Source organism: Xyrauchen texanus, chromosome 11 (genome assembly GCF_025860055.1).
Source record: "Xyrauchen texanus isolate HMW12.3.18 chromosome 11, RBS_HiC_50CHRs, whole genome shotgun sequence".
NCBI lineage: Eukaryota > Metazoa > Chordata > Actinopteri > Cypriniformes > Catostomidae > Xyrauchen > Xyrauchen texanus.
In genome coordinates, this window is record NC_068286.1 from 40,521,066 (window position 1) to 40,546,363 (window position 25,298).

At 38.0% G+C, this 25,298-nt stretch overlaps 1 protein-coding gene across 3 annotated transcripts in view; it reads right to left on the reverse strand.

Moving 5' to 3' along the window:
• The window catches only part of LOC127651749 (rho GTPase-activating protein 7-like), a 137,111-nt gene that overhangs the window by 89,832 nt on the left and 21,981 nt on the right, over nucleotides 1-25,298 (reverse strand). For all 3 annotated transcript variants that reach the window (XM_052137743.1, XM_052137742.1, XM_052137741.1), the window contains 2 exons: nucleotides 24,989-25,120; nucleotides 6,680-6,704 (listed from right to left, as the gene is read on the reverse strand). In XM_052137743.1, coding sequence (XP_051993703.1) covers nucleotides 6,680-6,704; nucleotides 24,989-25,120 — 157 coding nt within the window. The remainder of the gene's footprint in view (nucleotides 1-6,679; nucleotides 6,705-24,988; nucleotides 25,121-25,298) is intronic.

The following is a 25,298-nucleotide window of genomic DNA, read 5'->3' on the forward strand; positions in this document are numbered from 1 at the left end:
GGCTCATTTTTTAAGCTTAACCCTCCTTTTGTCCTTAAGGTAATTTTTGACCTGTATTGAAAACCATTCAAAATGCATCCAATCTAGATTAGTGTACAACGGCACTAAACGCCCCCCCCATGGCAAAAGTCAGTTTTATTGTGGTCCCAACATATATAATGATAGGGGTATATATTATATATATATATTCGAATATTAATGAAGTAAAATTTAGATAATGATTTAAACTTGGCAACATTGGCCAAGAATGTCTCAATTTACATTTATTTCAATTACTTTTGCCATTTTCTAATATCTCAGCTGTGTAATAACAATTCATTTTTTTATTCTGCTTGTAGAAAATCAACAGTATACATTTTTGAGTAACAATTTTAGTACATTCCAACTACTCAAATATATCTCTATTACCTTTTCCAGTAGTAAAAATGGGCCCAATTTGCACATCCATAGCAACAAATCCTTCCCATTAACGTCAAATAAATTGTTTTAGTGTTACAGGGTTTTAGGAAGGTGCAGTAATAGTTCAATCTAATGTTTAAGGAGAGAGAGAAAAAAAAGACTATAGATAGAGCATAATGTATTTTTTACCTGTCTTGGTTCAAAAATGACCCGAAGACAACAGGAGGGTAAATAAAGGAATCAAAAGTATTTCATAAAAGTCTTCATAAGGCAAACAATTGGTTTTGGTCAGAAACATGCTGAAATTTCAATATTTCTCCAGTGAAAATCCAAATGTTTATTGCACATTCATGAGCGCTATTAGAGAAGCTTGTTTTAACTATGGAAAACGATTAGCACAAAGATAACAAAGCACCATTTCCAGCTTGGTGAGAGGAAATGCAGGTAGCTAATCAATGCATCTATGCAGAGGAGGAAAACCATATCCAAGGTGTTTTTCCAGTAACAAGCTACAAAAGGAAATTATTCTTCTCAGAATGTGACTCAACAATTTCCTTTTCCCAGTTATAGTCTATCAAAACTGATGACACCATTGTAATATATCTTAATCACCCAGGCTCATGGAAATCCAAGTATTGAAACTGTGTTAGAACTTGATGACCAAAGTGGGGCTTCCCAGGGTCATATGCTGGGATCAGACAATGGTAAAACCCCAAGATCATGTGTCCAGTAAGTGCACGCATATCTTTGGAATTTTTCTGGGAAAACAACTAATAAGATCAAATTTGATCAAACACTCATACTAAAGGAACAGCAAATTCAAATGAAAATCTTGTAAAAGTAGCATTTAGAAAGCCAACTCTTTTTAGCCTAAAATACATTTTATTCTCATAGTTTTAACAAGTGAGACAGACTAAAGTATCTTGACTTCACTGTGAAGAGCTCTACTGAATTGTTCAAGTCAAAGGTCTGCAAGTAGCATTTCTACTGGATGGATGCCGGGAATGAGTGTTGTTAATGTTTTCCCCTTTCAATATTGATAGACAAAGCAGACATCCTGCTCTGATGATGCTCCACCCTTCAGGATAATTTATTACATTCCTTCTTCCTGAAGGCTTAGACTTGAAATTAAAGGCTGCTCTAAAGGTTATGAATGGCCCACCAATATTATATCACCAGCCATTGTTTTAATGTAAATTAATTAAGTAAATATAATGTCAAATTAAGATTAACTGTCAGAATCAAGCCAAGAGAGGTATTTGGATAAAAAAAGAAACAATATACTGCTATCACTTCACCAATCCAGGCCTGTATGTGCATGATTTTTGCACTTGTCTGTGCAGTCATGGGTCTGAGGAAGCCACTTGCAAGAAGTAGCAGGAATGTGTGGCCAGTCTCTGCATTGACAGTTCCTCAAGCACTCCAATAATGCTTCATCCCTATCCTCTCCTCATTCCCCTGAGCCTATGTCCCCCACCCAGCATGGTCTCAACCCCAGATGCAGGTCAGTGAGAAAAGTCAGGTAGGAGCAATAGGTCCATTGTGCTGCACCCAAATTCTGAGCCGTGGCGGGAATAGGTGTGATAGGGGCAGAAATGCTCTAGGATAAACGCACATCAAACAACTATGGGCAAACGGCAGGGAGAGAAAGGAGTTCTGCAGGCATGATTATAGGTCCCGAACTCAATGAAGATAAGAAAGTATGAGAGGTTATTTTTACAGGAGCAGCCTTGAGATCAGTTTTGTAGTTGTACTTAATAATAGCTAATGTTAGTCTCTGAGGGAGGAGGCCTGGTCGCACATCATAATAAAGTGGATTTCAATCAAGATAATGTGTGGGTGGGCATGCTATGAAAACCGGCCACTGTGTCTTTCATTTCCTCCACTGCCTTTCTCTCGCCTTAATGGTACTTTAGTGAAAATTCTGCCTCTTTTATCTTGCTCTTTCATGGAATATCACTTCCTGCTTGTTTTCTGAAGAAGAACATCCGGTGTGTAACAATTGGGCTTTACAGAAGAGGATGTGTTGGCTAAAAGTAACGTGACTTGCATTATAAATGTTGTAAATATAATCTAAAAGGGTTAGCATTCCATAGAACATGTACTATTTAATTCCTATTCATCCACATCAAAGTAGCACTTACAAGATGAGGGGAAAATCATCCAAAACACTCTAAACCTGTAGACTTTGACCTCTGAGACCTCCATATCGCATAAATATTTAGGCTGCACAATTGATTGAATTAAAAATTGAATTGCGATGTGACCTTACATGACAGCAAAAGGCTGCGTGTTATGAAACGGTCTCCATTCAAAGCTTCAGTAAGTGATGTGTGATTGCAGGGCGCCCTCTAGAGGTTGAGCAGGGCAGCAATTTTAGATGATGTTTTTATATTACAATATACATTGTCTTTGCCTCGATTTGCCGGATAGCGAAAGGCGCATTCAATAGGTCCCGGTTACTTTCTCTCTTCCTCCGTGCAAAACAGCTAAATGTCAAACCATTCTTTCCTTATAAGAGCTTTGGGTGAGTAAAACTGGGCTGATGAACACTGCTGTCTGTCCGTGTTTCCTGTAGCACTTCACAGCTGATTTAAAGATGGCACTGCATGACTTGTTGATGTTGTTTTATGATGTGACTGTTAATTCTAGCTCTGAGACTACTGTATATTCGCGTCCAGGGTCGTTTGAACAGAGGCGTAAAACTCTCGTAAAACTGACTGGAACAACCTGTGCATTAAACAGTTTTAACTTATGCATTCCAACCAGTCAGAATCGAGTATTCGAACCGACCATGGTATAATATGATTTTAAACCATTTGCAAAAGCCCATTGCTCCTGTCCCCGAAGCTTATTATAGGCTGACCACTAAAGATTGGCTTCGGAATCATCTGTTTGGAAAAGCCTCTGAATAATTAGTTCGCTGGGTCTTTTCCCTTTTATTGACAAGAATTCTGCAGCTGAGAATACTATATCCGATGTTGTTGCTCGGCTACGATGGACATCCAGAAAGCCTTTGGTAATGCTTCACATATTTTGAAGTGACATTATTACCCAGTATAACAATGAACTGTGTTGTTCCTTCCAGATAGGTGTGGTGGAATAAGTAATGACCATATTTCAACTGTTCCATGCTGTGATGCTCAAGCTCAGTTAATTAATTCAACACTGGCAGACCATAATTATGATATATGATTTGATATGTACAAAAGCAAAATATTGGAAAATAATGTGGTCATTAATTTAGTATAAATGTCATATATTTGTGTATATAGTGCATTTAATAATACATATTTTTTTGATTTAGCTTTAGAGAGAATATTGAACTTTTGTGGACTTTATAATAAATACTCTGTATTTATTTGCATTACATGTGGTTCTTTCTGTACTGCACAGATCAGGTGCACATTACGCACACAGGTTCAATAAAGTCAATCGATCAACAGATCATTCTGTCAATTCCAAAACATTTCATCCAGGTTCAGGCTAGCAATAAGATTTGGAGATTATGTATGTAAACTGTCATCTCCACCAAAATATTTTTTTTAACCTTCTCCTAAGCCCTGCAATGCACGAGCATCCTGCTGTCTGGATCTCCTCTGTCTCTGCAGTAAGTGCACAAGCTTGGTAGAACAGACCCTTCAGGTACTGACTAGACTTAACATCTGCTTCAAAATAAACATTATTATCTACAGTCCCCAAAAATTTTTGCAACTTACAACTGTGAAGACACTGATAGGCTTTGGATCTTTTCAGGATAGCTTACTCTTGGCTTCTCCATATCTAGCCACAGACTGAACAAAGTAAATAAAATGTTTCTATGTGTAATTTTAGACCACTTAACGTCAATAACAGATAGACGGAGAAGAACAATGTCACCTCACTTTAATTCTGCTTTCATTTGTTACAAACATTTTTTTAATGTTGAATCAGTGCATAACATAATGCTGGTTTAGGCTTCGTCCATATTGCCACACGGCAATTTGTTCATGTGAATGAATGTGAGAACCTCTGATGATTTTCTGAAGATGCAGTTGTAAGGTTAAAAATGTTAATCCTCCAGCCACATCTATTTGTCTATATTAGAGCCAGAACAACTGAAAAACTAAGCATGAAACATATAATGCACTCAAATGCATTACCTAAAAGTGGCCCTGAATGCAATTTTGAGCTTTCATGCCAGTGGAACTCCTTTACTCACTCTCCCATACACATTTAAATAATAATAATAATAATAAAAAACATACAAAACAATGCTCCTCTGAGTCAAAAGCATGGTCCCTCTTTGGTCTTAACAAACTCTACAGCGTCCAGTGTGGGAAGGTATGCTATCATCAGGGATGGTTCCTGGATTGGCATCAATCACCTTCTCCAACTTTAATATGGTTTGCTATATCTTTTCAGATTAGATAATAGCAATTACACACTTTCAAGGCCTAACCAGGGCAAGGGATGTGAATATAAACAGAGACGTAAGCATCTGGCGATGCAGCCCAATAGTCCATTGCCATAACAACACGAAAATTAACCATGCATGATCTAAGTCTTGGGGCAAGGTTTGCATGATGTAACCAGACTGTGCACCCCACATTCCTGGCCTGATATAGAGAGGCTTTGATGTGCTTGAAACAGGGGGCCATTGTGCTGCCATCAGGCCTGCGTTTTATCATCCATCACAGACCAAAATACCAAGCCACATAGCCACAGGGGGTCATTACATAACGCAAATAGCCTACACTGTTCCTGAACTCAACGGGATACAAAACATCTAAAAATTTTGTGGGCTTGCTACGAATATCTAAAAGATCATCACAACCGAAATGTGAAAGACAGAAAAGCATGTAAAAATCCTTGAAACATGAGTGATTAATCATGTCATCTATTTTTCTCTCTAGCACATAAACCAGTTTCTCAGACTAGACAAGAGAAGCTCCAAGTAGGTGATGGAGACAGGCGCAAATTCATGCTGTGTCTCCTAGATCCTTTTGCTTTCTGGTTTTGTATTCTGATTCCAGGGAGACATTGGGGGTCAGAATAGAACGATCTCCCATGGTTTGCCTGATATCCGATCAACACAAACCAGATGTGAACAGAAGTCTGCAAGTCGTATTGATGTGAGGTTCTCTTATAATGTTTAGGATGCTAGGGTGGTGGTAGTATACTGGTTAAGTACTAGTCTGCAAACAAAATAGTAGCAGGTTCTAAGAGTACCCAGTAAACTGAATGTAACTACTTCTGCTCTTTTCATGCGTGCGTGTGTTAAATAAGTTGCTTTGGATAAAAACACCTCCTAAATAAACATGATTTTTAGCTTGAAATTTGGACGATGCTCTTATATTAGAATCTTGTATTCTGGGTCATCTTTGGGAGAACATCTCAGAGCTGAGGGCTTAACCTTGTAATATTTTACTGACAAAAGAATATCTTGAGTGACATCGCTTCTGAAAAGGCCAGCTAAGACCATCATGAATTTCTAGGTTGGTATGTGGTAGTTTAAGGCACTTGTTTGCTAGTTAGCACTTAAAACATACTTGTAGGCCTTATTTGTAGGGTACAGTGAACAACAACGGTGAACAACAAGTGACTAAAAGACTGACAATACATATCTGACAGTTGATAGACAGGGGTAAGTAAACATTAAACGAAAACATAAAGCAGTGAATGGCTACCAGCTATCTGCTAATAGCTACCATGCTAAGTAGCAGACTTAGCCTTAGGGTGAGACTGGCAGCAGGGTAAGACTGTGCTGAAGGGCTTTGCTATGCCCTAACAAAGTATCTCTTTTAGTCACTAAATGGACATATATCCGTAAGGGAATGAATAGGTTTGTTCTAGATACATATCGCCCTAGTAATAATCTTCCATTTCCAGTTACATCTACAGCTCTCTGTTCTGATATCAGCAGCCTGATTGTTCAACTGGGCAGCACCTGCCAGCAGTTGACATACTCATACTCAAACCAAGGTTGTATGTATGGTTTGACTATGGAACTTGCAAAATCTCATTTACATCTTTCATTTCAGGGCACCTTATGGGTCATTCGATTTTGCAGTTTGATAAAAGGGTAAGAAACCAGTATTCAAAATATTAACTGAAAATGACACACAGTTCCTTATACTGGGCAGCATATCACACCATCATATCATTTCAAATCATAATTTTGTCTCCTCATAATTTGTTTTTGTATATTCAGTTTTGCCTTCCATACTGTACGGTAAGCCTCAATCCACTTATACCACTTAGGTATTTGACAATAAAACGTGTTATCATACAAACTTACCTTTCTCAGAAAGTACTGCAGAGATCTAAAAGAGAGAACAAAAGAAAGATGGAAAAGAGGTATTAATATTTATGTAACCTCAAGGATAATACAATCAATTGTACAACTAAAAATGGCTAATTATTTGACATATTTTGTTATTCAGAAATGGTATCATGTCTATAAGTTAATTTACATTCCACAAATGTTTTAATATGTTCTAAAATGGAATTCCAATGACGTTTTATGAGTTCATATTTCACTTCTTCAGCATGCAGGGAGGATAGTAAAATAATTGAGTTTCACAATGTAACTCTATAAACATAGTCTACATTTCAAACCAAGCCAGTACAAACTAGTCTACCACCTGTCCCTGAGAATTAAACACTGTGTGTGTGTGTTTGTGTATGTGTGTGCATGCCCACCAAGTGCAGCTGGCCAAGAAATAAGGGCATGTGTGTAGACTCTGTAACCTTGAAATCCCACATACCCAGCAACACAGACACCCACACACATACAAATACAGTACATACATATATGCTTACATATGCTGGAAATTGTCCAACAGTGTACATTATTTTAATGTGAGTGTGTGATTATGCACGCATTGTTAGATCATGTGAGTTATTGCTGATAAGAGTGATAAAAAAAAAAAATAATTCTATGAGAAGGAGGGTATGCAACAAAAAGAACCTCTGCATATTTTTTACATGTCGACACTTGAAACGTTTCAGACTTAACTGGGCAGTTCATTTAGGAAAACACACAAATTAAAAATACCCAAAAGAGTGTGTGTTAGTGATTATTTTATCTCTGGAAAAATGATTAATCTACTTGGCAAAGGCATTTACGAGGCTTCCATATATAGCAAATGTTTTTATGTTAAATGGTGCCTGTTTCCTGAAGCAGTAAAATGACTATTAATAACTTTTCCCTTGTTCGTTTTTTGTTCATATGTTGCTTGCGTTTATTTATTTATTTTTAAACAGGAATTTCTGTAGTTCTCTGTTTGGCGCGACTAAGGAATGTCGGGGTCTCTGTCTGCGGATGACCTTCATCCAGAGATCTCCTGGTCTGTCCACTGATCTTTGACCTTGTGTAATCCAGAGGTCACTGGAACAGCTCAGTCTGACAGAAACACCTCAATCGTCTGCCCCTAAAAATGGAGCATCCTATTATATAAAGAATGTGTCTTTCTCTTTACCAGAGTCCTTTTCAAAACATCAGAGTATATCCATCCATTTTATCTTGTTCTTGTTTTTTTCATGTTCTATCTCTCACCCCCAATTCTTCTATTGCCCCGTTATCGCATTCTATCTACCCCTGTTTTTTGTTTCCACATTCTTTTGCTTTTGTTAACATACCCTCATCCTTGTGTCCACCCATCCTCCCCTCATGAAGCCAAATGCATGAAGTATATTTGTGTATGTGAGGGGTAAGAGTGGCTTATCAAAGGAGTGTGACATGGCAGGGGGTATGAGTTTTTTTTAAGTTTGCATATGTGCGAAATTGTCGGTAGATCAGTGAAAAGTGGAGGAACTTAGAACAAGATAGCTACACGATTGCAATCTTAATGGACATAGCGTCCATCAGATGTTTTAAAAACAGAACGCATGAGGGGCCTGGGTAGCTCAGCGAGTATTGACGCTGACTACCACCCCTGGAGTTGCGAGTTCAGATCCAGGGTGTGCTGAGTGACTCCAGCCAGGTCTCCTAAGCAACCAAATTGGCCTGGTGGCTAGGTAGGGTAGAGTTATATAGGGTAACCTCCTCGTGGTCATGATTAGTGGTTCTTGCTCTCAATGAGGCACGTGGATCGTGAAGCCACATTTGTGCGTGGATCGTGAAGAGTAGCATGAGCCTCCACATGCTGGGAGTCTCTGTGGTGTTATGCACACAGTGCCATGTTATAAGATGCACGGATTGATGGTCTCAGAAGCGGAGGCAACTGAGACTTGCCCTCCAACTCCCGGATTGAGGCCACCACGAGGAACTTGTAAGTAGTGAGAACTGGGCATTCCAATTTGGGGAGAAAAGGGGATAAAAAAAAAGAAAGCATGAAAATATCTGCCTTTAGTTTTATGTTAGTATATAAAGCGTTATACACAGCATGCATAGGTAGAGTAAGCAATGCGGCTGCATAACTACAACAACAGGTTTGCATTGTGAAATCCATATGGACAGCGTTTCTGCTGTAAAACAGAACTGCAGCTGTACACTTAAAAAAAATGTTAACCTAATAATGTGATTTGTGCGGTAAAATCGAAATTAACCAGTTTGATTCAAGTCCAAAATATTATTTAACATGTCTGAATCAGCCTGACAACATTAGTTTCCACCAACCAAACACATTTTCAGATTTACATCAGGCAGACATATCTCCTTAAAGGAACAGTTCACACAAAAATGAAAATTCTCTCATCAATTACTCACCCTTATGCCATTCCAGATGTGTATGACTTTCTTTCTTCTGCTGAACACAAACAAATATTTTTAGAAGAATATTTCAGCTCTGTATGTCCTCACAAAGCAAGTGAATGGGTACCAACATTTTTTAGCTCCAAAAGCACATGAAGGCAGCAATAAAGTAATCCAAAAGACTCCAGTGGTTAAATCCACATCTTCTGAAGCGATATGATAAGTGTGGGTGATAAACAGAACAATATTTAAGTCCTTTTTTACTATCAATCTTTACTTTCACATTGTTCATCTTTTGTTTTTGGCTATTCACATTCTTTGTGCATATCGCCACTTACAGGGCATGGAGGATAATAAAAAAATAACATATATTAATACATTTCTCACACACACTTCTGAAGCTATAGGTTTAACCACTGGAGTAATTTATGGATTACTTTTATGCAGCCTTTATTATCAATTTGGTGCTTAAAAAATCTGGTATCCATTTACTTGCATTTTTAGGACCTACAGAGCTGAGATATTCTACTAAAATCTTTATTTGTGTTAAGCAGGAGAAAAAAGTCATACACATCTGGGATGCCACGAGGGTGAGTAAATGATGAAGATGATAACATTTTTTGGGTGAACTATCCCTTTAAGGAATCAATTTCTGATTAACACATTATAGTCTTTTAATTTATTTATTTACAGAAAATAAAGTGATTCTAAGTTGCTGCATTTTTCATTTCTCTCAATAACATTCATTAATTATAAAATGGTTATAGGTAGTGGGTGATTAAGAATCATTCCAAATTTGATTGATGATTTTATATGAATTCATTCATATTTACAGATTAGAGAGTGTGTGTTACTTGCCCAATATACATGTTTTTTCAAACAATGGGTGAGTAGTTCGCTCCATAATTTTATCTTGCTTCATAAAAGCCTAGATTGCAAAAGGCTGGGTTGATGAATATGTTTATAGAGCATTTAGAATGTGTTCTCTGCTTAGTTGAGCATGCTATGCTGCAAAAATAGGCCCCGAATCGACACTCTTGCTGTACAGCTATAACCGAATAGTCTTGCACTTACAATAAATATGTTTTGCTTACTCTTGCAGTGTGAAACAGGCCTAATATATCCTTACTATTCTCATGTCAGAGGGTGTGTGCATCAGTATGCGGAGATAAGAAGTCATTATTCAATAGCACTTTCGGTGTGAACGGCGAGTACATGTTTGCAGGAATATTCCGGGTTCAAAACAAGTTAAGCTCCATTGACAGCATTTGTGGCATAATGGTGATAATCCCCCCCAAAATATGTCGACTTATCCCTCTTTTTTTTTTTTAAAAGAAGCAAAAATCCAGGTTACAGTGCGGCACTTCCAGTGGAACTGAATGGGGCCAGATCCTTATGGCAACAATGTTTGCACAAAAAAGGACGAGGATTTTGTTTGCACAGAAAAGAAAGTTAGTATGTTAACAGGCATTTTATTTACATCTTGTGGCTATACTTTTGAAACTGTGAGTATTTTAACATTCAGAGATTGGACCCATTTACTTCCATTGAAAGTGCCTCACTGTATCCCAGATTTTTGCTTTTTTTATATAAAGAAAATTAGGGACATATTAAAATGATCTTTTAACATTATGCCACAAATGCTTTTGATTGAGCTTAATTTACCTGGAATATTCCTTTGATAGATCTGGCATCTGAAAGACTGTGGTTAGACTTCTTAAAACATAATCTTCACTACAGATCCATGTCTCCATAGCTGAGGACAAATCCACCCTTTACATTCCTCTCCTTGTTGATGGCGCTGCCACTGATGTCTGGATAAAGCCTTGTCTTGTACCCAATCAGTCTATGCAAGGGAACACACACAAGACAACACATGCATGCACGCGCACACACACACGTTGGTGCAGCTATCCTTATGAGGACTCTCCATAGACATAATTATTTTTATACTTTACGAACTATAGATTCTATTCCCTAACCCTAACTTTTTTTTTATTTAATTGTATTATTATTTTTTAAACATAATTAATACATAATAATAATTTAGTATGATTTTTAAGTGATTTAAATTATGGGGACATTAGACATGTCCTCATTAACCACATTTATACCCTTGTAATTACCAGTTTGTGATGACACCGTGGAGACATCGCATGTGGAGGCTCATGCTACTATTCGTGATCCATGCACAAATTACCACATGCCTCATTGAGAGTGAGAACCACTAATTGCAACCACAAGGAGGTTACCCCATGTGACTCTATCCTCCCTAGCAACCAGGGCAATTTAGTTGCTTAGGAGACCTGGCTGGAGTCACTTAGCACACCCTGAATTCAAACTCGCGACTCCAGAGGTGGTAGTCGGCGCCAATTCTTGATATAAAAATATGATTGTGCCTGTTAACATGTGCATGTAAAATGGCTAGAAATAGCATTTTAGCTCAACGTAACGCTGACCATTTACACAAGTTTTATTTCTATTTCTTCTGCTCCAAATTTACTTCAAACGTACTACTCTGTCTGCTCGTCTGAATGTAACGCATCATAAGAAAGTGTTTCTTCAGTAATCAAAATACATTTTGAATGTAACTGTATTGTAATTACCAATTATTTAAATTGTAACTGTAGTGGAATACAGTTACTTATATTTTGTATTTTAAATACGTAATCCCATTACATGTATTATGTTACTCCCCAACCCTGCACATACTATATAACACCAACATGACTAAACTATTCCTTAAAATACCTCAATGGGTATTATAAAGTCAAAATCAAGACCCACCCTTAAAAAGAAATCGAGAGTTCTGTCAAACTGCAAACTTTTCATGTGAAAATTAGCTTGCAATTTGTGTCAGAAGTTTGCAGCTCTTCACAGTTAGTGGTGAACCTGCAGAAAACCTTTGGCAACAATGAAGAGTTTCAGCAAATCTCGTTTGCATGTGAAAATAATGAGTAGCGAATTTGTGGCAAGTTTGCAAGAACTCTTGATTTTTGTAAATGCATGCCCCTCGACTAGCAGTCCACAAATACAATAAAATTGATGGGTGGTAGCAGGTTAGCCATATTAGCGTGGTGTGACTGTGTCCACCTCTATTATGCACTCTACATTCCTCTGTGTGTAGGCCTGTTTTTCTCTCAAATTCACAGAAATGTTTCAAGGCCACTGACAGTGAAATACTATGTATACTTATGAGCACTTCTGGCATACTCAGAATAACTACATTTGAGTTACAGTGCTATTATCATGTGCTATCCCAAACACACCGCCCACCATCCTTATACAAGTGATAAGACATTAAAAGTGGGCTCAAACAAAAGACGAGAAAAGAAGAAGAAAGAAAATGACAACAGTGAAGTGCTAGATATAGAAAAGGACTAAGAAACAAATGATGAAATATAAAGAAAACAAGAGGATCATATGGTAGTTGCTAAGACAAGTATCACTATTATTATTGTTCATACTTAACTTTTTAACAGGGATTTTAACAACCCCTGACCTTAAGTATTAAACTGCGGCAAGAAACTTGTGCCTCAAATCATGTGGCCTGTTACGTGTGCTCTTACTTTCTGAAGCAAATTGACTTTGCTAGCAGACAAAAAAATCCCATAGACTCACACTGAAGGAGGGACTTGAATGATATCAAAAGACCAGATTATCATAGAGACTTTAGTTTGGACTGAGTGAAAATGTTTATAATGTGGTAATTCTAAGCCATTGAAAATCCATCAAACTTGCTGGGCAGCAGTGGACCACCCAAGGACATATGTCATATGTTACATTTCAGTAATGAGAGTGAGAGTTTTTTTATTTTTATATGTGTGTTTGTGTGTGTGTGAGTATGCGTGCAAGTGTGTGTCTCCAATCATTTCAGGTCAGGGTTGGGTCACATTGTTGGGCTTGTTAGGTCCCTGGGCACAGGTTGTCACAGCATTAGGGATCAGAGGTTGTATCAGGTGTCCAACGGAAAACATAACAGGACAGAGCACTCAATTAATCATTTAGTGTGTGTGTGTGTGTGTGTGTGTGTGTGTGTGTGTGTGTGTGTGTGTGTGTGTGTGTGTGTATGTGTAAGTCAGTGAGTGAGTAAATAATAAAGACTGGATAAATAGCGAGCAGAAACATCAGTTATTGTAAGGCAGCATTATGCAGATACACACTGATAATTATTGTCCACATAAAAATACTGGGAAAATCTGAGTGAAACATTTTATATGTTATAAATTACAAATCTAATACTTAAATCTGTCAACTCACCCACTTAGTGACAACTATTTAGCAGAATATAATATGATGAAAAATGCATATATAATCATGTAAAAAAAAAAACGATTCTTTTTTTTTTATTGGTGTTTGTTATGCATTCTGGCCCTTTAAAATATATTGTTCATTCTAAATGTCATTAGAGGTGGTTGTTAAGGTAAACATCACTTTTACTATTGCTAATTATTTCAAAAACTCTAACTCAAAATATCAAACTTTTGCAAGTAACAAATTTTGGGTTGCCACTTTTGAAGTTGTAAAATAATGGACATTCAATTCAAATTGTATATCCTTTCTTATATGCTAAAATGAGAACTTTCCTTACCCATGACTTATTAAAGAAAATACATCTATATATATATAATTTTTTTTAATTTTTATTATTTATCTTATTTATGTATACATTTTGGTTGTACTTTTTTATCTATATTATTTTTCCTTCACCCATACTTCTTGTCCGTATGATTTTATTCGTACATTGTATGATCTGTGTAATTTTGTAGATCTTATTGAACATTTATAGAAGGAAAATCATAACCATTTGATTGATAACACCCTAGCAGCTGCATGGCATGATAAAACCACACAGAACACCTTAGTAACTGCATGGCAAACCCCTGGCAACCACCCACAACACCCTAGAATCATTGTGCAAGTTTTGCATGGGCAAGCAACACTCAGTTTCAAATAAATGTAAAATGTAATAAAATAAAATTAAAATTAAAATTCTACATCTATTTGCCATTTAAACTTCTAATCTTTAATTTAGCTATAATTGCATTCAATTACTCAAATCATTGAAATTTTGGTGGTATGAGAACGAGATTTTTGTGTGTATGTGTGTGTTTGTGTAAGCGGAGCAGGTTGAAGTGCAGAGTTTACCAACCCCTAGTCTGGTTAAGAATGTGCAGCTGGCAGGGGTCAAACTGGCCCACCCAAAATCTGAGTGGGCAAGGTGTGTGTGAGTGTGCTTCTATGAGTGTCTGTGTCGTGGTCTTAAGTTTTGGCAGATACAAATGTTTTTCTGAAATATTAATAATAATAATGCATATTCTGGGCTTATACACACAAATCAGATAATTGAAGTGTCCATTTCAGGTCTTAGAGAGGGACCTTATTTATAAAATGTCTTTATACAGAACACATAAACACACAGAAAACAGAGCATGTTGACACACACAAATGCTATATATGACCCAAACTTCAAACATTTTCCATAACTAATGAAGTGCATTCCTGCACGTGTGCTGAGAAAAATTTTGAAAAAAATAACCATTCCCTTTGTTTCTTTCCTTCAAACACATTCTCCTCCACATAGAGAACCCCTCTTTTCACCTCGTAGTAACTTTCATGTGTTTTATGTGAGCCGTTTTGGCAGGAAGTGATGTAAGTGGTTCCCCAAGGCATGTTACATGGCATAAACCCTGACTCAGTGATCACTGTTGACATTACAAGCTACATTTCCATAGAAATCCCAAACTAATTGTTACCAGTTGCATAAGGAAACAGGCCAGTCGTATTATTGAGTCTCTGAACATGCACACAAAAAGATGAAATTCCAAAGAACCTCAGTCACGGTAGCCAGGGCTGGACTGGGAAGAGAAATTGGCCATTCCACATGCAACTGGGGGGTTGGGTGCTGTTCCGTTCTGCATAACGTGGCAGCTCATTTTAGTTTATCGCGGCCCGTTTCCGGCCAACCCACCAGCCCACTCGGTTCTCCCGATGGCCAGTCCGCTCCTGATCGGCCCCAAAGTGCGCTGGCCCCCGCTCGGTTCTCCCGATGGCCAGTCCGCCCCTGATCAGCCCCAAAGTGCGCTGGCCCCCGCTCGGTTCTCCCGATGGCCAGTCCGCCCCGATCAGCCCCAAAGTGCGCTGGCCCCCGCTCGGTTCTCCCGATGGCCAGTCCGCCCCGATCAGCCCCAAAGTGCGCTGGCCCCCGCTCGGTTCTCCCGATGGCCAGTCTGCCCCTGATCGGCCCAAAAGTGCGCTGGCCCCTGCTCGGTTCTCCCGATGGCCAGTCCGCCTCTGATCAGCCCCAAAGTGCGCCGGCCCACCGGGAAAATGCCCGGTATGCCAGATTAAAGCCCTGACGGTAGCACATATAAAATTTTTGGCAGGAATGAAAACAAGACAGATCAATATCAGTACAGTTTCCCCAATGGGTTGTGCTGTTATTTTAAATCGTTCATCTGACAAAACATTTAAATCTTTCTAAAAAATAACAATTCTAAAAATGAGAACTGAAACTTCAATATGGTGTCTGCAAATGCCAATATGTCCAGTCATCTAACTTATAAGTGTCCTTTACATAAAGTGTAGAAACAGTACCTCGATACAGTGATGGTATAATGTACTGTACTTCAGAGAATGACATGGTATTACCATCATGGTATTTTCCAAATGCTACCTGTATGGTCTTACGGTGGCACGATGTTAAAGGAATAGTTCCCCCAAAAAGTAAAATTTTCTCATCATTTACTCACCCTCATGCCATCCAAGATGTGTGACTTTCTTTCATCTGGTGAACACAAAAGATTTTTACAGAATATTTCAGCTCTGTAGATCCATACAATCCAAGTGAATGTGTGCCAAAGATTTAAAGCTCTAAAATCCACATAAGAGCCACATTAAAGTAATCCATCAGACTCCAGTGGTCAAATCAATGTCATCAGAAGCCATAGTTTAGGTGTGGGTGAGAAACAGTTCAGTTTTCTCTATAAATTGTCCTCTCTGCTCAGTTAATCTCAACTTCAGTTTGAAAGTTTCACTTTCCCATTCTTCTTCTACCGTTTAGTGATTCACAGTCTTAATGCATATCACCCCTTACTGGGCAGGGAGGACAATTTATGATAAAAATGACTTAATATTGATCTGTTTCTCACCCAGACATATCATATCATGTCTGAACACATGGATTTAAATACTTGAGTCATATGGACTACTTTTATGCTCCCTTTAAATGGATTTTGGAGCTAACAAATTTTGGCACCCATTCACTTCCATTGTGATGACCTACATAGAATATTTTGAAATATTCTTTTTAAAATCTTAATTTGTGTTCTACAGCAGAAATAAATTCATACACATCTGGGATGCCAGAAGGGTTAGTAAATCATGAGAGAATTTAAATTTTTGGGTGAACTATACCTTTATAGAAAAATGGTATTAACTTTGTGCCAAAACAAACAAACAAACAAACAAACAAACAAACAAACAAACATAGAATGTTATTACCAAGGTAATTTGTCCATTACCAATATTACTGTTGTTAATATCAAGGCACTTTTTGTAGTGGTGTGGTCTGAACAATGTGATGGTTAATGACCCACAGGTTTTAAAAATGCAGAATGAACAATGAGGATGCCAAAAGTGCTAATAACAATTACATGCTGAGTCAATTTGAAGGACAAAAGACACAAAGAAGACAATAAAAGACAGACTTCTCTGGGTTATGTCATTGTCAATTGGTCTCCTACTTTAAAGTGAATTTGAATTCTCATTCCCTATAGGCCAGAAACTAGGTTGACATTTCAACCCAAGATATCTATGTGAGAAGTTCACTTCTCATTTCTGGAGAGCAAGAGTGAAGCACATTCCCTTCAAAAGTCACCAAATTTCACAATAGCTGGTATTTTCCGCTTTATCCGGCCCTAATTGACTCTGTGGATTAGAGATAGAGAGTCGGGATGCTAATCCCTGTAATCCAGTATAATCCAGGCTCTAATAACAATGGGGGACACTGAATTAACCAGACAGCACTTTGGGAAAATAAGAAATGAGGCTAACCTATGGAGCAGGATTAGGGTGCCATGCAGAGGGACAAGAGGAGACGGTCAATTACCCTGCTGGGCACATTAGTGTGTGTATATACAGTATTTGTGTGTGTGAGAAAGAGGCACAAGAAAAATATAAAAATAAATGGGTGCATTTTCATATGAAACTGGCAGAGCACTTCAAAATGATGTTCTCTTTGTTTTATTATTTGTATGAATGGACATACACCATTTTTGAAATCAAGTATAAGTACTAATAATTTGGTAACAATACAGATACCTTTATTATTAGCAATGTTCTAATTTTAAAGTACAGTTAAATAAAACTGATGATTTGTGGGTTGTGTGATAATATTTTTTGAACTACACTAATATCAAGACTGATCACACTGTAACATTAGGTAAAAAGCTTTTCAGTCAGTGCTTACTGCAATTCGAATCACTGCCCCCAATGACTAAAGCAGGATGTGGTCTGCAATGTATAAGCTAGTGTGAGCTTCAGTTTCCAGGTGAAATTTCCACAAGGTGGCGCCAAAAGTAAGTTGTATTTTTATTTATACAGTCAACAAGAATGCATATTTTATAAACTCTTCCCCTTACCCAAACCTCAACCATAAACCTAACTGTCAGTCAGTAGAGCAAAAATTTATTTTTAGAGCAAAAATGCAACTCAGAATCTTGCTCGCCATCATCTCACACTACAAACATCCAGTGGTCCAGCAGAAAATGAAACTATACACACACAAAAACCAAAAAAAAAAACTGACATTTTAAAGCATACATTTAAATCTACAAATCTGCCTCCACTGCCACTCCCCGAGAGCCCTCTAAAAAGGCTAAATAGCTGCCCCATTCTTTATTAAATAAATCTATGTTGCCTAGCCTTCTATATGAATTTGCTTCAAATGCCGCTATGCTGCCCATCTTTGTGTGCCACTCTTGAAACGAGTGCACTCCAGCTGACTTCCATCCCTTATGTATGATCTGTCTGCCGATAATAACACTGGCTATGACTCAATTTTTTATTTATTTATCTCCTATTTTAATGACTGTCCCATCACCTAAAATACAGAGTCTGGGGCAAAATGAAATTTGAGTGCCAATACACATAAAACTCTGAACCCTCAACCAAAATTCTTGGAACTTAACACAACACCAAAATCATGGGTTGTGTCCCCATCTTCTGATTGGAGTGGTGGTGGCGTAGTGGGCTAAAGCACATAACTGTTAAGCAGAAGGTTGCTGGTTCGATCCCCACAGCCACCCCATTATGTCCTTGAGCAAGGCACTTAACTCCAGGTTGCCCAGGTTGCCAGGGGGATTGTCCCTGTAATAACTGCACTGTAAGTAGCTTTGGATAAAAGTGTCTGCCAAATGCATAAATGTAAATGTGATTGGCATCGCCAGCAGGTGAGTGTGTCTTTAAGACCGAGCCTATACAATCTAGAGGGGGTCCAAAAGAATCAATGTAAAATCTTAAATTGCATAAGGAGCACTCTTGCATCTCAATTTTTTTTTAAAATCCTAGCCACACTCCCTCCTCCAAAACCAAATTTAAATCTTTCTCACATAATCTGGAGTGGTGGTGGCATAGTGGGTTAAAGCACATAACTGTAAATCAGAAGGTCGCTGGTTTGATCCCCACGGCCTCCACCATTGTGTCCTTGAGCAAGGCACTTAACTCCAGGTTGCTCCAGGGGGATTGTCCCTGTAATAATTGCACTGTAAGTCGCTTTGGATAAAAGCGTCTGCCAAAATGCATAAAATAAATGTAAATAATCTCTTGAGAGAAGTTGAAGCTCGTCCCCCAGACTCTGAATAAGCAGGGAGTAATACACTGATGCCTCACAATCTATTCGAAATGTCCCATTCCTAGTGCTGAGGGAAATTTGACCACTGCTGAAATAATGCAAAAATGTCTGATGGGAGATGATGCTTGTCAGTAATTTGGCCGAATGCGGTTGATTTCAGGATACACAAACCTTCAGAAACAACATGTCGATATCTTGAGTGATCATGTTGTAATAACATCAAATACATGATACTATGGATAACCAAAAACGCATCATAAAATCAAAATACATTATTTACTCTCTTATTATTTTACGTATTATAATTGTAACGAATGGGGCAGCGAAGGCAGACGAGGAGAGTGGATCCAAATGCAACTTAATTTATTAAATAAACAAACAAATAAACACAAAAGAAACAACCACAATGGGAAAACAGGAAACTAAACACAATGAAATAAAACTGAGAACTCGGGCAGGGAACACATACCAGGCATGACAACATTCAACGATTGACAGAGGGGAGTGAAAACAACCGGGTTAAAATACATGGACATGGGAAAACGGGAGCCAATGAACAAACAGAACTCAAACAAGATGACAAGGTGATAAACAGAAACCAATGGGAAACTAACGAGGGCAGGTGAAAACAATGAACAGCGAACATGAGGGCTAACAAGACGACTATGGAGCTACAAGGGTGACAAAAGTGAAAACTAAGGAACTACAAAAGTGACAAAAATGACAAACAAAGGGCAACAGTGAGACAAGACAAGGTATACATAACAATAATGTATTGGGTTAGAGTTTCTTGTACTTTCACAAGGCTTGGATTATTTAATCACATTTTCTCTCTTTGACATCCATTCAGTGCCACAAATCTCACATAGACCTTGTGCTGAGTAGCTGCAAAGGTCTGTGTTACATTAATCAGAGTATGTTTTTCTATAATTATGTAACTCTTTTAAGCTACTTAATTAAATTACTCTTTTTTTCAGAAAATCCTGTTACAGTTCTGTTGTTTCTTGCATTACATAACAATTCAAATCTACATTAAACTGCATCAAAATGTGTGTTGTGTGTGTGTGTGTGTGTGTGTATTACACTCGTTTCCAGTAATCTTCTGCCTGTGCATGCTTACTTAACATATTTATCCATGATTAACAACATGATTCATTGTTATCGATGCATTCCTGCATAGGGGACCCTGTCACGCACATCAACTCATAGCATTTCACACCTTTAAATGTATAGTCAATGAATGACTGTACTTCACTTTGGCTGCCGTCCTCTGTTTGATATATACATATGACGCCAGTTCCGATATATGAAAACCCCTTTAAACAGATAGAGTTCTTACATGGAGACCTCAGGGGCCTCAGACAAATATACTGAGCTCTACCCATGCAGGGCCAATGAGCTATCAACACCACGCTGCTGGCCAAATACACTAAACATCTTGTGCTCCTGACAGGTTTGAGTTACGGGATGAATGTGGGCAGAAGCATTCAGTTATTTTGGCTCATGTGAGGGGAGAGAGAGAGACTGTATTATGATCATTTTGGGCACACACGCGAGTAAAGACAACGTACCACAGATATGACATGTACTGTATGTGTTCTCTCATGTTCAAACTGGTGATAGGGAGCTCCATTGAGATGAATGAATGTCTTTAGTCACAGACTGCTGTAAATGCTCACAGTAGACTCTGTGGAAAAGAATTCGAAGGGTGTGTTCATCATGTCCAGAATGAAGGCATATTCATGAGGTGACTAAAAAGTTTTCCATTACTGTTGCCGTCCCCAAGACACAGCTATCTCTTTTCAATCCTCTTACATAAACCAAAAAGCCACACAGGCCTTTGTGATGTGTCAAATCAATGATATCATTCCATATATGGATCACGTCTGCTTTCTTTCCTTTTCTCTGAATAGGAGAGAGATACAGCTCTGGAAAACTTTAAGAGACCACTGCAAAATTATCATTTTCTCTGGATTTCATATTTATAGGTACTGTATGTGTTTGAGAAAAATTTACATTTTTGTATCATTCTATAAAATACTGACAACATTTCTCCCAATTTACAAATAAAAATATTGTTATTTGGAGCATTTATTTGCAGAAAATGACAACTGTCACATTCCAGAGGTTTTTAATGGGGTTCAGGTCTGGAGATTGGGCTGGCCATGACAGGGTCTTGACCCAGTGGTCCTCCATCCACACCTTGATTGACCTGTCTGTGTGGCATGGAGCATTGTCCTGCTGGAAAAACCAATCCTCAGTGTTGCAGAACATTGTCAGAGCAGAAGGAAGCAGGTTTTCTTCCAGGAAAACATACGTGACTTGATTCATGCGTCCTTCACAAAGACAAATCTGCCTGATTGCAGCCTTGCTGAAGCACCCCATATCATCACTGATCCTCCACCAAATTTCATAGTGGGTGTGAGACACTGTAGCTTGAAGTCCACTCCAGGTCTCCGTCTAAACATTAGATGACCAGGCAGAGGATCGGTGGTGATCTGGGGGTACTTCAGCAAGGCTGGAATCGGGCAGATTCGTCTTTGTGAAATGCGCATGAATCAAGCATGACTCGAGCTACAAATGAATTCCTTTTGCATAAATGCGGAGTAGGGCTGGGCTATATGGCTAAAAAATGATATCTCAATATTTTTTTATTTTTTTGTTATTGATGATATATACGATATTGATAATTATGTCTGCTCTGTAATGGCTCAAGTGTTTTTTTTTTATAAATTTGTTTATTTTTAAATCTGAGGAAGTATTAAAATATTTTAACAGCATTAAATACAAATCTAATAAAAAATTTATGTTTCCAACAATTTTTAACTAAATGAACACAAGGGAGAATGATATTCAATCAATTTCATTGATAGGCACCATTATATTTAGATTTTATATTAAATCATACATATTACCTTAAAAAAAACATTATTTACATTCATATATTTTTACTAAAACATTTATTTATTTATTGTTTGTGAATAAGGTGTGCACTCCGCTTATTTTTTGAAACCCAGTTGAATATTGACAGAGATTGTTTAGCAGAGACGGGCCAATGACCAACGGATGTAGAAAAGGATATCCCGCCTTTCAGGTAAAAGAGCCAATCACCTTTTAGATATAGACATTGCCTGTCAATTTGAGATTGCACATGCACAAAAGCTGGACAAAATGGGAATTTTAGCATAATCTAAGGTAAAGACGCACAATTTATGATATCTTTCTGTATCAAAAGTGGCTTTTTCTTTGCAATTCTTCCCATCCTGTCTGTACCCCTGAGTCTTCTCTTTACTTTTGTACATGAAACTGGTGTTGAGCGGGTAGAATTCAACGAAGCTGTCAGCTGAGGACATGCAAGGCGTCTATTTCTCAAACTAGAGACTCTGATGTACTTATCCTCTTGTTTAGTTGCACATCTGGTCTTCCACATCTCTTTCTGTCCTTGTAGAGCCAGTTGTCTTTTGTCTTTGAAGACTGTAGTGTACACCTTTGGTATGAAATCTTCAGTTCAAGCATTGTATAGCCTTCATTCCTCAAAACAATGAATGCCTGATGAGTTTCAAGAGAAAGCTGTTTCTTTTTTGCCATTTTTGACCTAATATTGACCTTGAGTCAGTCAATTGCATAATGTGGCAACTCCAAAACAAACACAAAGACAATGTTAAGCTTAATTTAATGAACCAGATAGCTTTCAGCTGTGTTTGATATAATGGCAAGTGATTTTTAGTACCAAATTAGCAATTTAGCATGATTACTCAAGGAGTAATGTTTTTTACAGGAGTAATGTTCTGACTATACTTTGTGATCAGTTGAATGCCACTTTGGTTTATTAAAGTACCAATTTCCTTCTGAAACAGCAATATCTGGACATTATTCCAAACTTTTGTCCACCAGTCTATATCTGTTCATATTTAAATATTATGATTTTATATATAACATATTAGATATTATAATATTAATAACTGCATGAAACAGTATTTTCATTTGTCTGTGCAGCATACGAGCCCCATCCCCACAAAGCTGTCGCCAGATGGTACAATCAGCAGCAACATATTCCAGGTCCTCGGTTCTGATCATACACTTTCTCAAAGCAATCTTCATTTGATCCTTATAGCACTTCTTCGGCCCTCCAGCTGAGGGTTGACCATGATGTAGCTGGCCATATAGCACTCTGTGGGGTAGCCGGCATGGGGGCATCCTTATCAAGTGGCCCAGCCACTGCAGTTGGCACTGGGTGATCATAGCCTCAATACTTCTGCAGTTGGTCTTTACAAGTATTTCAGTGTGAGGCATACGCTCACGCCATGTAATTCCCAGAATGTGCTGAAGGCATCTAATATGGAAGCGCTCTAAAGACTTAATGTGATGGCGGTAGGTTACCCAAGCTTCACAGCTATAGAGAAGGGTGCTGACACAGACCGCTTGGTATACAATGACCTTTGTGGAGGGACGTAGGTTTTTGTTCTCAAAAACTCTGCGCCAAAGTCTCCCAAAGGCAGTTGAGGCCTGTTTAATCTGGCTCTGGATATCGCTAACTGTACAGGCTGCAATACAGTAAGGAGGAATGCATGTTTTATTAACTGTACCCCCCAACCCAAACTTAAACCTAACCATCAGTGGAGTTAAAATTTAACGTTATAGGAGAAAATGCAACTTCCTAATCATGCTCGTTACTGTTTATGCAAATGCATTTTCATCCTGGTTATACTGCTGGATCTGGACCCAGGCCTCCCACACAGCTGACGCAACACACTTTTGGTCACACCACTGGGGAAGGTAAAAGCCAACGCAAATGTCTGATAAGAGATGGCACTTGTTGGTGAGTCAGCGTATTGTGGCTGATCTTAGTATACAGGAACTCGCAGAAACAACACACTGGCTTCTCGTGTGATCATGTTGGATTTATCTAATTCATGAGTGAAAGTGTCCAATAACAGGGAGTTTACTGAGATCATGTGATCATGGCATGCCATCCCCCATGATGTGACCCTCTCCATGGAAAATAAAACAACTTTTATAATGTTAGTGATATACTGGAGTCTTAATCTCATGTGATTGCTCATGATTCTTTACATTGAAATTACTAAGTGCACCTTTAATATTTAAACTATTAACTAAAACAGTTACAGTCACCTTATAAGGTGTGAGCACTTTTGCATCCCATTAATGCTTTCCTATATCCCTGGAATTGGTTAAACTGTGAGTCATTGGTCTCTTATTCACTTTAATGTTATTATTTGGTAATACAGCAGATGAAACAGTTTTTGAAGAGGTCACTGAAGTGACCAACATTTAGACATCCATGTCTGTATGCTGAATGACAATGCAAACATTAAAATAAAGGGAAGTTGTGGTGCCAGCAACCACAAAAGTTTACTGAGGAGTCTCTCTCTCTCTCTCTCTCTCTCTCTCTCTCTCTCTCATCCTCTCATTTTATTTCTCTCTGAGTGGATAAAGTTACTGGAATATGATAACGGCAACCTTTACTCTCAACCAAATTCCACCAGCTAAAACACACTGTGGAACATTCCACGTGAGCTTATCCCCTGGTGCATGTACATGTCTGGATGTGTGTGTGAGAGATGGACACAATGTGTATGGGCACATTGAGTTTGCATTCTGAGGATAGTATAAGAATCTTCCATCCGATTACCCATTACATGCTTGACTAAACATTTCAGAAACACGAGGCAAACTTAAAGTGTCAGTGAGGCAGAGAAAGGCAGGAAAAGACAGACATAATGTTTTCATGTTTATACAGCATATGTGGGCAAAGTTATATGCACGGTTGTAAAGTGCAACAGTTTTCTCTTGCAAAAGCAATCTCTTTTGCAAGAACAAATTATAATATGTGGCAACAAATATTAATACATTCACACGTGAGTGATTAGTGTCATTTCAAGGAGTGTTGTAATGATCTGATATCTGCTTTGCTATTGCCAAATCTTGAATGCTCGAATTTTAGCAGGTTACAGAGAACACACTGTCATGGTCACATGGACAGGTAAGTCCAGTCTTTGATTCAACTATACATGTTAATGAAACAGAGGTTAACTAACCTCATTTTTTGGTCTAGATTCAGAGGTTCCAGAGGGTCCTGATGAAGACACTGATGATGAGGATTGATAAAGAGGGGCGTTTAAGGACTGGGAGAGACTTCCTGCTGAATCAAGCATTTCCAAATCAACATCCTGTTGAAAAAAGTTACACTTTTAATATATATATATATATATATATATATATATATATATATATATATATATATATATATTAGTATATCAGCATGTTACATGTCCAAAAATTTTATTGGAGGTCTGTGATAGCTGGTGTCCATTATTTCATAGCAAATCACAACAATTTAATAAAAAA